This window comes from Neomonachus schauinslandi, chromosome 5 (genome assembly GCF_002201575.2).
Source record: "Neomonachus schauinslandi chromosome 5, ASM220157v2, whole genome shotgun sequence".
Lineage (NCBI taxonomy): Eukaryota > Metazoa > Chordata > Mammalia > Carnivora > Phocidae > Neomonachus > Neomonachus schauinslandi.
This window is the reverse complement of record NC_058407.1, coordinates 57,854,007-57,868,064: the sequence shown is the minus strand read 5'-3', so window position 1 is coordinate 57,868,064 and position 14,058 is coordinate 57,854,007. Positions and strand designations below refer to the sequence as shown.

Genomic DNA, 14,058 nt, shown 5'->3' with positions numbered 1-14,058 from the left:
CCTGTCCAGACTATTAAAGCCTGGTACATGGCTGTCCCACTTCCTTTGTGGATATACCTGTGCATGGTGGCTAGGGCCCCTTTACCAGAGTATCTCTGTCTCTCTCATAATGGTTTCTTTAGGGAGAAGGAGAGGGGACCTGGGTGAAGACCTGGGATGATTTTGAGTGGGCCAAACCATTAGGCTGTACCTCGAGGAAGCTCATCGTCTCCATGGATTGCTCTACTGCATGTGTCCACCAAGGCACTTCTCTATACTCTGTCTGCCAAGGGAATGGGGTATTTTCACTCTCACAGAAAGCAGTGGCCTAAGTCTTGGTCCCCGCTGAAGCAGTGTGGCTCTCCATAGCATGTTTGGTGGTTATGGATTGAGTGTGTGGCCAGCTCATGCTTTTCCTCGAGCAGGGACCGTGTGCATGTCCCATGCTCACACCATGCTCTCTAAGTTCTCTTTGGACAGGGCCTCAGCCTCTGCCTCAGCCTGAGTCTCCGATGGTGTGTAGGAGTCCTGGTAATCCTGAAGCAGTTTCACCACCTCCAGGTGGTTGAACTGCACAGCATCATCCAGGGGAATGTTGCCCCACCTAAAAGGAACGAAGACCGTGATCGGGCAAAGAAGACATCCCCAGTGCTATGGTTATATACATGACTGGTGGCAGGAGGGTGGTGGTAGAGAAGCTGCTGCCCAAGCCCCACCCCCTTTTAGCTTAATCTTACTTACCTATCCTTGACAAAAGGATTCACTTTGCAAGCTTCAATCAGGAATTTAACAACTTCGATGTGTCCTAGGAATATGAGCAGAAGGAACATGAGATGGTACAGATCCTCAACCTTTTGGTGTTAACATTAGTACAGACCTTGGCAGGTGGAGTCTGAACCAAGAGGGGAGGGGGAAAGGCCTCTTCCCATTTTGCTCCCTGTGGCACCCAATAATAGTTGGCCTGCAAACTGCAGGGCATCTGGACAAAACTAGTTGCAGCCCCTGTAACCTTAAGGGCATATATAACGGGGAGTACTCTTGGTAGAAAGGAAGGGGTCTTGGGGGTGCCTGGCTGGCTTAGTTGGTAGAGCATGCAACTCTTGATCTCAGGGTTGTGAGTTCGAGTCCCATGTTGGGAGTAGAGTTTACTTAAAAAAAAAAAAAGCATAAAATATTTTAAAAAAGGAAAAAGAAAGGGTCTTAAGATCTGTTTCCCCTTTTATTTAACCTTCAGATACCTTCAGCTGCAGCAACATGCAGGGCTGTGCGGGAGTCATAGTCTTTCTGTTCCATGTCCATGGCTGACAAGGCAAACCTGAGGGTAGTGGAAAGCAGCTGGAGTTACCCAGATCAGCCTAGAATCACTAGTGTCTTTTCTGAAGTGGGGTTCCAGACTGGATGGGTTCCAGAAAAAGGAAAACAGCTTGCTAAGATGTGTAGACCCTGCATAATCATGTTCTATACCCAGATGAGACTGTTACTCCCAAATCAGACAGGGGTGTGATGCTTCCAGAAACATCACCGCCTACCCCTGGTAGGTGCCCAGTACATGTTTGTTGATGTTGGTGATCTACTTGAGGCAGGGTCCTTACTTACCTCCTAGGACTCTGCTCTTAACACCGCGGTTAATCATAACATGGCTGCCATTATTTAAATTCTTATCACAAGGCAGTCACTGTACTTAAAATAATCTCATTTAAATGCAGTCTGTATCCATTCTATCTGGCTCTAAAGCTGAAGCACTTAACTATTTTGCTGTGTTGACTCCTAATGAGATCTCTGACCAGGAGGATTTTACTGTGTTTATTTGGTACCTTCGAAGGGCTGAGACATCTCCACTATAGGCAGCAAATAACAGGTTCACCACAGTCTTGTTCTGGAAAACAAATACCCACCTGAGATTGACTGTGACTTTGAGCTCACCCATGCCCAGCTCTGCCCTGTGACCCTTCTCCAAAGATGCTTAGCCAAGGGTATTGCTAAAGCATTAATGGAATGTTCTATTCTGAAATATATATATATATTTTTTCCTATTCTGAAATATTCTTACAAGCCACCTGGGGTTTTCCTTACCCGAACTTCTCCCCCTTCACGCCGTGGGTCTAACTTGCGAGCACAGTGCCTCAGGTTATCGTAGTTGTGGAAATTGAAGAGAGACACCAACTTCTAGAATTGTAAACCAAAGAGATTGTTTACTTACTCTCTGTACTTAGTAGGAGCTCAAAGTTGTTTCATTTACTCATTTAAAACCATTAAGACCCTTATGCAAAGTAACTCACCTGGCAGAAGCTGATGCCCCTACGGCTGTTCCCTAGTTTGTCCAATGGAGGTGACAGACACATCATTCCCATTACATTGGGTACCACTAGGAGGATGGCTCCTGACACAGCTGACTTGGCTGGCAGGCCCACCTTGGGGATAAAGTTGAGACTGAGGATGAGCTAGAGGTGCCCTCAAGTCTAGATTAATACGTTAGTCTATCCCAAATGACTGCACAGGCAAAGTCATGTCCATCTCAACCTCCTGGCTTGTTACTTAGCTTCTTTTCTTACTCCTCTCCTGTCCTGTCCCCCTTAAACTCATGGCTTCACTAAGTAATACTTGTTGAGGGTCTATGCTGTGCCTGATGCTGCCCTAGAACTAGGACGGTCTCTTTTGATTTCATCCCGGTGGTAGGAGATAGATGATCAAGAGACAAAAAGAATCATAGCTTATGAGAAAACATGGGAGGAAAGAAGCAGGGTGCTGTGACAGAGAATGCAGTGGGAGGGGGTGCCTACCGGAGGCAGGATGGTAGTAAAGCCTCTCTGAGGAAGTGACCTCTACACTGAGGCCTAGAGGAGAAGTGCCAGGAACATGAAGGGTGGCAGAAGTGGGGTTCAGAAGCTGCAACATCACGTATTGATGTGTTTGAGGGACGCAGTGTGTTTGACAAACTCCCCGAAGGACTCTCAGCCTAACTGCCTGGCTGGAAGTTAGTGACGGGGAGGCAGGAAGAAGCCTGTCCTCACTTTTTGGCTCTGGACCAGTGGCAAACGGATGGCAGGGCCAGAAGCACTCACATGGAAAGCAAACTGGCCTGAGAAGTCGTACATGCCGCAGGAGTGCATGAGGCTGAGGGTGTTGCGCACTGCTTCAGCACTCAGTACACTCTCTCCTGTGATGGGGCAGATCCCGCCGTTGGCCAGGGTGGCTGCCATGACACTGCCTGACTCACAGGTCACCTCCACGGAGCACAGCTATGGAGACAAGGCAGAGGTGAGGGTGCAGTGTGGATCATGAGCACTGTGTTCTTGGGAGCAGAGCCACGTTCTTAGCATCTTGATCTTTCAAAAAGTTCCCCTGGTGTTTCTGAAGGACACCAGAATCCCTGGAGAGGAGCATCCCTCTTGTGGATCAGAGCAAGGATGGCAGTCTGTCCTGTTCCCTTGGCCCTGAGCTGAACAGCAGTGTTTGCTCACCTGGAAATAGAGATCAAGAGCAGCCATCATGTCCTCCCCCTTAGGAAAGCACTGTAAGGAAGAAGAAGGGAGAGCATTTCTTTTCAGACCATCAGCAGACCCTGTCACACTGCCAGGATCTCAACCGAAGTCCCCAACCCCATGTGCCCTTCTACCAGCTGCAGAATTCCCAGGGACTTTCTCTACCAGCCTTTCCCAGTTACCTTCTTTTCCTTTAGATAATAGCCGATGGCATAATTCCGATCCCCTGTTTCCTTCTCTGACTGGAATCTGAAGCAAACACCCAATTTAGTACTTGACATTTGAGGGGTGGGTATAAGGAGAAGGGGAAAAAATACCTTCCCTAAGAGAGACAGAACTAGATCACACATGTCAAACTGACTTCTCACGGTAATCCTGGAGGAAACTTCTGACCCTGAGCAAGCACTGGCCATAGCTTTATTGTAAAGTGTAAAAAAGAAACCCCCAAACCCCAAATTGTCTAGTCATCTAGTTTGGAAAAACTGATGAGGTTTTTGGCTTTGAGAGGCTTGGCAAGAAAGGGCTTAGGGATAAAGCCTCATACTGCCTCTCTAAATACTAAATAGAAATGGAACAAATTCTTTTACAAAGTAAACAAATGTCAATGAATGGGTTCAGAGGAAGCTGGGTGGCCAAAACTCCCCTGCATTTCTTCCTCTTAAGATTCTATCATCCCCCTTCTCTATCGCACATGCACCTATCCCACAATGTATTCAGCCAATCCTGCAAATGGGGCCTTACGTGGCATTGCTGAAACCCATGTATTCGTTCCCAGCCATTTTGTTCAGATACTGTAACACCTAAAAGAGAAAAAGCGGCATGAAAGGCATCACGTGGGTGAGGACCCCTACTCAACACATACTAGCCTGACTAACCCTTCTGAACTCCTAAGTCCTTATCCCAGCAGGGACACAGGAGGCTTTCCCTCTGAGGCCACGGATTCCCACACCTCTGGAAATAAGGCTTCTAGTATGGGCTGGTGCACTATCAAAGTGGGGTTAGAGCCAGGCACTGGGGCAGCTGGACGGGACAACATGCCGTGGAGAAAAGCAGCCAGGGGCTGAGTAGCAAGGGAACTTACAAAATCAAACTTCTCTGCTTTGTTACAGTCCATCTGCAAAGAGAGAAAGAAAAACAGAGAGGGAGGGAGAGAGAGAGAGAGAGAGATCAGCATTCCAAGCCTAGGATGATGACAGGGAAGTGTCAGGAGGACTTAGTGGAGTTTAATGTCTTTTTTTTTTTTTTAAAGATTTTATTTATTTATTTGACAGAGAGAGACACAGTGAGAGAGGGAACACAAGCAGGGGGAGTGGGAGAGGGAGAAGCAGGCTTCCCGCAGAGCAGGGAGCCCGATGCAGGGCTCGATCCCAGGACTCTGGGATCATGACCTGAGCCGAAGGCAGACGCTTAATGACTGAGCCACCCAGGTGCCCCTGGAGTTTAATGTCTTATACTGGTTTTGCTACTGGGAATATTTTACATTTTACAATGACTTTTTTTTTTTTTTACAACTGAGATTTTTTTTTGTATGCCTGCATATCTAGTGATCTTAAAAACCAAACCATTTAGATTTTATTATCAAGTAATGAGTACAGATAACTTCACCCCATCCGTGAGTCTTACCCATCTGAGTCTCACTTCCAATTCCATTCTCAATCCCAGACCTCATCCCTGACTCTCACTTCCATTCTCCTGATTCCAGTCCTGTCCCCAAGCCCCACTCCTATTCCTGATCCCCATCCTCATCCCTTACAGCCCAGGCTGGAGCCATACTCTATCGTATCCCTGACTCCTAGAGCCATCTCCAACTGGACTGACAGGAATGGGATGAGAGGTGTGTTGCATATAATATTGTTATATCAATGAGCGCCTGGGTGGCTCAGACGGTTAAGCGTCTGCCTTTGGCTCAGGTCATAATCTCAGGGTCCTGGGATCGAGTCCCGCATCGGGCTCCCTGCTCCTTGGGAGCCTGCTTCTCCCTCTGCCTCTCTCTCTCTGTCTCTAATGAATAAATAAATAAAATCTTTTAAAAAATATTGTTATATCAATATATTGATAACTGAAGTAAAGCTGAAGATTTTAGCTGAGAGTCAGGTCCAAAAGTCCTGCTTAGATGGGAATAGGATGAGGCAGGTGCAGGTTACAGGGCTGTAGACAGAGCTATCCCAGGGCAAGGGGAGAGCCTGAGCCTGGTCTCCCACCCCACCCCCACCACACCCCATTGCTTCCTACACATGTCAACCACAGTGTCAACACCATAGGGACTCTGACACCTGAGTCCCTTGGGGGAGGGTTCCTAACACCACCTTCCTCAGGAGGGGTTGTGATTGGCTCTGGAGTGTTGCTGCCCACACTGTTCTCAGGTTCTTGCTCAAGCCCTGGGAGACCTACAGCTGACAGGCCAGCCTGATACCCTTGCTCAAGGCCAACTCACAGTTTCAGGTGACGTGAATAGCTGCCCTGGCCTGGCCATTCACCCTTCCTTCTGTGTCTCTCACCCAGAAGTGGCCAATCAGTGCCCAACAGTCCTGTCCTCCCCCTGTATCTGGCATGTGGCCCTTGGTCCTAGGCAGGGGTCAAGACCTGCTCACTTCTCTAAGGGCCAGGAAGCTCTGTGCTCCAGACTCATGGGTGGGAGCAGAGGTACAGTTCCTTTTACTCACATCTTCAACATAGGTGGGTCCTTGCTGTGCCCTCACTGCCTCCTGGGGACCCTCAAGTCAACCCCCTGAAGAGCTGGGTAGATACGAGGAATATAGGAACAAGGGAGTTTAGAGAACAGTACCTACCATAAGGCTAGGATGGCACTGACCTTGATCAGGGAGCTCACGACAATGGCGCCAGCATTGACCATGGGGTTATGGGGGATTCCTGGGGAAATACAAACCACCCAGTCTTATTAGCTGCTGCGCAAAGCCTCCTTTACAGTCCACCCACTCCGCAGGCTAGACAAGAAGGATTTCTTTGCCGGGGAGGATGAAATGACAGAGCTAATGAGGAAGGTCAGGGAAATAAACAGGGCGGCAGGGATAGGTGGGAATAAGAAGGGGGAGAGCTGTGAGTCCGGCTGAGCTCTGGTGGTGCTCACCTTCCTCATTGAGGGAGAGCTTGTTGTAGCGTAGGCCACTGGGCTCCTTGCCCACAAACTTGTGCACGTAGTCAGTGCCTAGGGTGCTGATGGAGATGGCATAGGTGAGGGGCTTCACACAGGACTGCAGGCAGAAGGGAATCTTTGTGTGGCCCACGGAGTGCCTGGAGGCAGACAGGTGCAGCGAAAGGGGTCAGCCTATGTTCTGCACCTGTGACCCGCCTCCCCTTCCTCTCGCCCAGCATCTCACCGCTGACCATCCACAGTGCACAGGGAGACGCCCCACAGGTCTGGATTGGACTTGGCCAGCTGAGGGATATAGGCCGCCACCTGGGCACGAGTGGGGACAGAGAACAGACAGAACAGAGATATGGATGTAGAGAGGGGGAACAGAGCTGAGGTTCAGGGTCAGGAGAATCTTTTAGATAAAAGTGAAAATTCTGTCTTCTGCAGGGCAAAGGGTTCCCTCCTGCCCGTTGTTTCCAGGGACACCCAAGCCTTAAGTCCAAGAAGGCCTTATCTTTCTGTAGCCCTATTCCTATAGAGATGGCACTAAAGCCTATGGAAGGTAAAAAGAGGAGAATTCTGGGTCAGCTTCCCTTTTTGGGTCTTGGGCTTAATTACTCTATAGGTCTCTTTCAAAGTTCTATTGAATCCTTTATGCTAATTGTCCCCTTCAAAACTTTGGATTCCCTCATCTGCTCCAGAAATTACATGTATAGAAATATATAAAGCCCTTGTCCCCATTTTTAGAGGTTCTGTTTCTCATCTCTCAATCACGGATTCCCAGCCCCAGGAAATTTCCAAGAAGCAAGGTATATCTGGCCCAGAGCCCTTGCCCCTCCCCTAGTCCCCTTGCCCTCACTTTGCCTCCAGTGAGCTCTTTGGCATCCTCAAAGATGCGATCCACATGGCTCGTGAACTCCTCAAAATCAGGAATGACAAACTTCTTTCGGAATGCCTGGGTCAGGAGCACAATGTTGCTGCTCACACACCTGGATCCCAGACACGATTGGGTTAGGGGGCTGGAGAGATGCAGCTGTGACTCACTCCGGAGCCATGGAAGTTGGGAATAAGGAAAGTGCGAGTGGTCATTAGGTTTGGGACCAACAGCTGTATGACCTTCGGCATGTCACTTTTTCTTTCTGGGTCTCAAGTTTCTTTTGCCTCTAAAATGAGGGGTTGTAATGATGTGGAAAGATAGCTCAAGACACAGTGTCTTGGGATATGAGAAAAAAATAAATACCCAAATAATATGTGTAGTGGGTCACCTTAATATTTTAAAAATCCTAAATCATATAAGTATATTTACATATATTCCTATATGTACATAAATGTATAGGACATTATCTAGAAGATACACACTAATTTGTTAACAATGTTTACCTCTGGGAAAAGGGACTGGGGTTGGGGAGACAGGGAAAGGAGAACATGTATTTCTATATTGTTTGCACTTTTATAATGAGTATATGAACATTCATATGTTACTTGTATAATAAATAAGTAATACAGTGAGGGGCTGGACTATCCAATCCCCAAGAGCCCTCCCTGCTGTTATAGTCTATGTCCACAGAACAGTTTTGAGAATGGTGCCCTTGATTCTGGGGCCCTCACTTTTGGAAGAGATCTCGGTCCAAGAGGCCACCACTGCTGGACTCTCGAACCATGCGGCGCATCTGGCTCATGCAGTCCCGGAGCCGGGGATCTGATGTCTGCAGTCCAGTGGCCTTCAGTGCCTTTAGGGGAAAGAAGAAGCCTGGTAAGTTCAACTACAAGGAAAGCAATGCAATCCTAATATTCTTTCCCAGTGGATAACAATGAGCTCAACCCCAGCTACCACAACAGATGGAACAAATGGGTTTGCAGAGTAGAAAAGGAGGGAATGGTGCAGCTTTGAAGGCTAATAAGGGTTTCCTGCCCTTTTTCATCACGGCAGCTGGTTTCTGAACCCCTTGGGGCCAAGTCTCAAACCAAGAATATAGGTTGAATCAGATGGTTTAATCTTCCCAGCCTGGAGCAGAGATGGGATTGCCTATGAGCCTAGATATCTACTGCCATCTACTATTTTTCACCCTCATGAAGCAACCCATTAGCAGCCCTACACTTGTCCTGCCCTCCTTTTCCCGCTTTGCAGAGATCCTGAGGGCTCAGCATTCTGAACAGGTAGAGGAGAACTTACAGTAGTGAACTTGTGGATAGGAATTCGTTCCTGTCCTTCAGCAATAGTGTAGAAGAGCAGATCACCCAGGCGGGATAGCATGCCACTCTCTGAGGAGTCACTGGGGGCAGAGATAGGGAAGGAGGATAGAAACGTGAGAACCGCTCCCTGCTTCTCCTAGAACATGGCCTTATAAATACGTAGGTGTCCCTGGGGTGCCTGGGTGGCTCAGTCGGTTATGTGTCTGCCTTCGGATCAGGTCATGAGGTCTTGAGGTCGGGCTCCCTGCTCAGCAGGGAGCTTGCTTCTCCCTCTGCCCCTCCCCCCACTCCTATTCTCTCTCACTCGCTGTCTGAAATAAATAAAATCTTGAAAACAAACAAACAAACAAAGGTAGGTAGGTGTCCTCACTCTACCTTACTCAGCCCTCCTGCCTGAATCATCTGATCTCTCCCTAAACCTCCAACTTTCACATCTTTTCTGGGAAGTCTTAAATCTTACTCTCTAGCTTTCTTTTGTTCCTAACCTTCAGATCTTTATTTCTAGCTGCCTTCTAGACACTTCCATTTCTAGATGTCTCATAGGCACCGACAACTCAAAATGTCCAAACCTGACATTATCTCGCCTCCCTCCCTCTGCTCCTCCTCCTGTGCTCATTTGGGTTAATAGTGGTATCATTCACCCAGGTGCCAAGCTGGAAACATGGAATCATTTAGAAAATTCTCATACCTTCCATCCATGTTCAGTTGGTACCCCACATTATGGTAACTACCATAATGTCTCTCAAATCCACCCTCTTTTCTTCCCCTGTGCCAGCATGGTATAGTAGAAAGTACCAGAATTTGCCCCTTAAAAGCTATGTGACCTTAATAGGGATAGTAAGTCAGGTTATTTAATCTTGCTGAACCTGCTTCCTCATCTGTAAAATAAGGGTAATAATGTCTATTTTACATGGGTGAAGTAGGCTTAATTAACATAACATTTTGTGAAAAAGTCTTTCACAAAGTAAATGCTCAGTAAACCATGCTTCTTTATCATCAGTCCACATTGTCTGTTCCCTAACTGCTACTACACTCCCTCGACTTCCAACCCATCTTCCACAATGTGCCAGTTCTTTCTAAAACTCAAATATAATTTCTCTACTCAAAAACCTTTGTTAGATCCCCAGTGCCTACAAAATAAGTTCTTATTTCTTGGTATGGCATTTAAGGCTCTTTAAAACCTGCCAACAGGGGCACCTGGGTGGCTCAGTTGGTTAAGCGTTGGACTCTTGGTTTTGGTTCAGGTTGTGATCTCCTGAGTCATGGGATTGAGCCCCGAGTCAAGCTAAGTTGGGCTCCATGCTTAGCGGGGAATCTTCTTGAAGAGTCTCTCCCTTTGCCCCTTCCCCGACATGTACATGCTATCTCTAAGATAAGTAACTCTTAAAAAGCAAAACAAAACAAAAAAAAACAACCTGCCAAACTTCCTTTCCTATTCTCCACTGTGCCCTGACACTCCAGTTATGCCAGATAATAGGTAGGTGTTCAAATGGTCCAGGCATTGTCAGGCTTCCTGGCCTTTGCTTATGCTGCAACTTCTGTATGGAATGACATTTTTCTCCTTCAGTTGGGACAGTCCTGCGCATCCTTCAAGGTCCAGGTCAAATGTACTAATTCTGTAAAGGCTTTCTCAAACTTCCCAATATTGTTTATGCTGTTGGTATGACACAACCCACCATCTTACTGACAGAAGAATCTCCCTTGCTCCACTGTTAGGTTTTTGTGGGTTTTTTTTTTTTTAGAGTCTACATTCATTACTTTTCTAAATTAGAAGTACATTGCAAAATCAAAACAGATATGATATTTTAGGTTATAGATTAAATGCAGAATAAAAAGATGACAAAATTTCTTTTTTTTTAAGATTTTATTTTTAAGTAATCTCTACACTCAATATGGGGCTCGAACTCATGATACGGAGATCAAGAGTTGCATGCTCCATTGACTGAGCCAGCCAGGTGCCCCAAGATGTAAAAATTTCTTTTTTTAAGATATAAAGATTTCTAATTCCAATTCTTCCGTGTTTTTTTTTTTTTTTTTTTTGACAGAGAGAGACACAGCAAGAGAGGGAACACAAGCAGGGGGAGTGGGAGAGGGAGAAGCAGGCTTCCCGCGGAGCAGGGAGCCCGATGTGGGGCTCGATCCCAGGACCCTGGGGTCATGACCTGAGCTGAAGGCAGACGCTTAACGACTGAGCCACCCAGGCGCCCCTTCTTCCGTTTTTTTTAAGGCTGTATTTCCCACACCCCCACCCATTTTGCCCATTCTCCCACCCCCTCCCTCTTTATGCATCTTTATATATCTATATATATACATCCCTCTATAAATCTTTGTCTTCCTGGGACGCCTGGGTGACTCAGTTGGTTAAGCGACTGCCTTGGGCTCAGGTCATGATCCCAGGGTCCCGGGATCGAGCCCTGCATCGGGCTCCCTGTTCAGTGGGGAGCCTGCTTCTCCCTCTCCCTCTGCCCCTACCTCTGCTCCTTCTCTCTCTCTCTCTCAAATAAATAAATAAAACCTTAAAAAAAAGGAGCAGCCATTAAAATGACAATATCACACACATATATTCAATATTAAAAGCTGTTCATAAACAAAAAAGATAAGTTACCAAAGAATATGAATACTATGATCCTATTTTTGTCAAATTTTATACATACATATATAGGGTATATATGGATATAATGATATTAACTGGTTACCTCTATTATTGGGATCTTTATTTTCTTCTTGATACTCTATCTTGTTTTTTTTTTATAATCAGAAATGATAAAGGTAAATATTAAAAAACAAACAAGAACCTGAATAGCAGGGCATTTTCTCTTTTCTGCCTTCCTTTCCCCCCTCAAATACAAGAACCCCTCCCCATCATGGTATCACCCCCAGAGCCCATCCTCTGTCAGTGCTTTGAACTCCTTCTGCCTACGGGAACACCAGCAGTCGGTCAGAAGCAGGAGGATCAAGGTTCCCCAAAACACTTCCATCACCTGACTCCACTGGATAAGGAAGTGTGTGTGGAAGGAATCAGGGATACCGCTTGCTCCCCATCCCACAGAAAGTTTGAAGGTGAGGGAAGTTAAGGCTTTGCTCTATCCTACCGTTTCTCCCATGGTGATTATTTGGGAAAAGTTGGAGTAGAGAGTAGAATGGGAGAGAGAGGGCTTATTCTTTAAAGTTTGCATGTTCCATGTTTCCTTGAGAAGAGGCTGATAGACATAAAATTAATAAGTAAATCATACCTTACTGGTCTGTTACCTTCAGGACAGAGGTTCCAGTGGTGGTGAGACAGTGAGTGCTGTGTCTGTCTGGCTACTTTACAATGTGCATGTCTTTCTGAATGTCATCGGTACATGTCAATGACAGGGAGATGGTCCATTTTCTGTTCCTGCTATAATAGGGCAGGGGCTACTGAGGCAGTGTCTATGTTGGCTTCTAGAAAGGACAAAATTTCCTGCTCAGCTCCGTCTGCATTTCGGAGAAAAGAGGCTCAGCCACCCAGTGTTCCTGGGTGGTGGAAGAGAGAGGTGCAGCCGCAGCCTCTGGGGCAGAATAATAACCCAAGGGAAGCAAACCCTTTATTATTATATTATATTATATTATTTATTTTTAAGAGAACCCTTTAAATCAGGGAGCCCGAGCAGCACAAACAACGGCTCTGACTCGTTCTGGTTTGGGAAATCTGCGTCTTATGATTTTTTCCCCATTACGACTTTCCTCATTCAACAACCAATTGGAAACTACCCTTATTCTACAGATTTGAGAACCCTGACAACGCATACATCCAACACATAAGCAAACGACACACGCACATACCTGCGCACTAATACACGCGCATCACACACTACACGCCGAGGACATGCCCAAACACAGACACACCATACAGCTGGACAGACCCAAGTACACCAGGACTCGAGACAGGAGATTGTTCCCTACCCACTCATCCCCTAAAATACACCCGTGGACCTCGAATGAGAGGGAGGGTGAGGCTGCGCGGTGCGCACACGGCCCTGCACTCAGACACGTGCATCAAGCAACACTCCGCGCCCCTCTGCGATCCCAGTTAAGTACGCACCTTGGACAGGCACCATCCCGAGGACCGACCTGCCCAAACGCCCTCCCGGGCAGACGGCATGTTACCGCCCGAGCGCGGCGTACCCAAAGCCCCAAATCTAAAGGAAAAGGCATCGCAGGCTAGTGAGCGAGGAGAAGAGAGGGGAGATGAGATGCGCTCTCGGGGGTAAGGGGACTCGGGAGCTGGCGAGAACGACAGTGGGAGTGCGAGGGAGCCTGTCCCCTGCCCCTGTCCCGCAAGCCTTACTGATCCTGGTGCTGCGGCTGGTGGCTGTGCGGCGTCTCCCTGCCCAGCGCCGCGGCCTCACTGAGGTGGTGCCGGACGCCCCCGCCAAGGAGAGGGCTCCGGCTCAGGTGACCCCAGCCTCCCAGCCAGCAGTGACTGCCGGCCCCGCTCAGCGCGTTCTGCAGAGCCCTCATAGAGCGCATCCCCCCAGCACGCCTCCGGCTCGGCCTGAGCGCCCGAGGAGTCTGAGCGTTGGTTGGAGGGAGGGGCGGAGGAATCCCGAACGTCGCAAGGTGGGGAGAGCTCGGTGTTGGAGCGCGGCGCCTAGGATGTGGAGGGGAGGGGAGGGGCCCAGTGGGTGGGGTCGGAGCAGGGGGAGGGGCCGGTCCCTAAATGTCTCGGACCACTGCGAGATGCTCTCAATCCCCGCCTAGACAGGGGATACGCGAAGAGTGGATAGGAGAGAAAATGGGGCGGAGGGCGTTTAGTGGGTGGTAAAAAAAGGGGGCGGTGCCCGGAGTTGGGATGGACAACTCCTAGGTCCAATCATCGGGGAAGCAAAGACCTTGGGGGCGGAGAAAAGATGAGGCTACCCAATGAGAGCAAGGCGGTGGGCCGTCCGCGAAAGCCCTGTGAATTCCTCCGTGCCCTGGCACCTTGCGGCGGCCTTGCGTGCGGACGTTGAGGGCGGGAAAGCCGAGGCTTGGCGCTTTGCGAAGCCTGGCGAGCTCTTGGAGGACGCGGCGGCGTTAGAACGATGGAGCTGTCAGAGAGAGAGGGGAGCGGTACCTCTCTACACTCGGATAAGAGTGAGCCCTTTTTAAGAGGCCACCTAAGTGACCTTCAGCGTTCGAAGGCCAGAGCCGAACACAGTAACCCGCCGCGTAGAGCGGCATGGAGGTCAAATGAACGCCTAGTCTCCGGCACGCGGTATTGGTGAGTGAGGAGTCAGATGGCCGGAAAATAGCCCGACCAGAAACAGCCCCTGGGCACTTCAGGGAGGTCCGGAGGCGGTTGAA

General features: G+C 48.4%; 1 protein-coding gene across 1 annotated transcript; it reads right to left on the bottom strand.

Moving 5' to 3' along the window:
* Positions 1–26: 26 nt before the first annotated feature.
* GLS2 (glutaminase 2) lies at positions 27–13,300 on the bottom strand. Its single transcript, XM_021687260.2, has 18 exons — positions 13,061–13,300; positions 8,729–8,828; positions 8,164–8,285; positions 7,415–7,544; positions 6,800–6,879; positions 6,550–6,713; positions 6,274–6,332; positions 4,543–4,575; positions 4,203–4,261; positions 3,644–3,710; positions 3,441–3,491; positions 3,042–3,218; positions 2,259–2,390; positions 2,053–2,145; positions 1,794–1,855; positions 1,218–1,294; positions 721–784; positions 27–583 (listed from the first exon to the last, which is right to left on the bottom strand). Exons 1-18 carry the CDS (start codon positions 13,240–13,242, stop codon positions 427–429), a joined length of 1,809 nt encoding a protein of 602 aa, XP_021542935.1. The 5' UTR covers positions 13,243–13,300; the 3' UTR covers positions 27–426.
* Between the last annotated feature and the right edge of the window lie 758 nt (positions 13,301–14,058).

Excerpts from the sequence above, each read along its gene's own strand:
- GLS2 (XM_021687260.2), bottom strand. The coding sequence starts at position 13,242 with ATGCGCTCTATGAGGGCTCTGCAGAACGCGCTGAGCGGGGCCGGCAGT. Across the intron at positions 7,545-8,163 it reads GACCGAGATCTCTTCCAAAA|GTGTGTGAGCAGCAACATTG; the intron begins GTGAGGGCCCCA and ends TCTGGGATCCAG. Across the intron at positions 785-1,217 it reads GCATGTTGCTGCAGCTGAAG|GACACATCGAAGTTGTTAAA; the intron begins GTATCTGAAGGT and ends TCATATTCCTAG.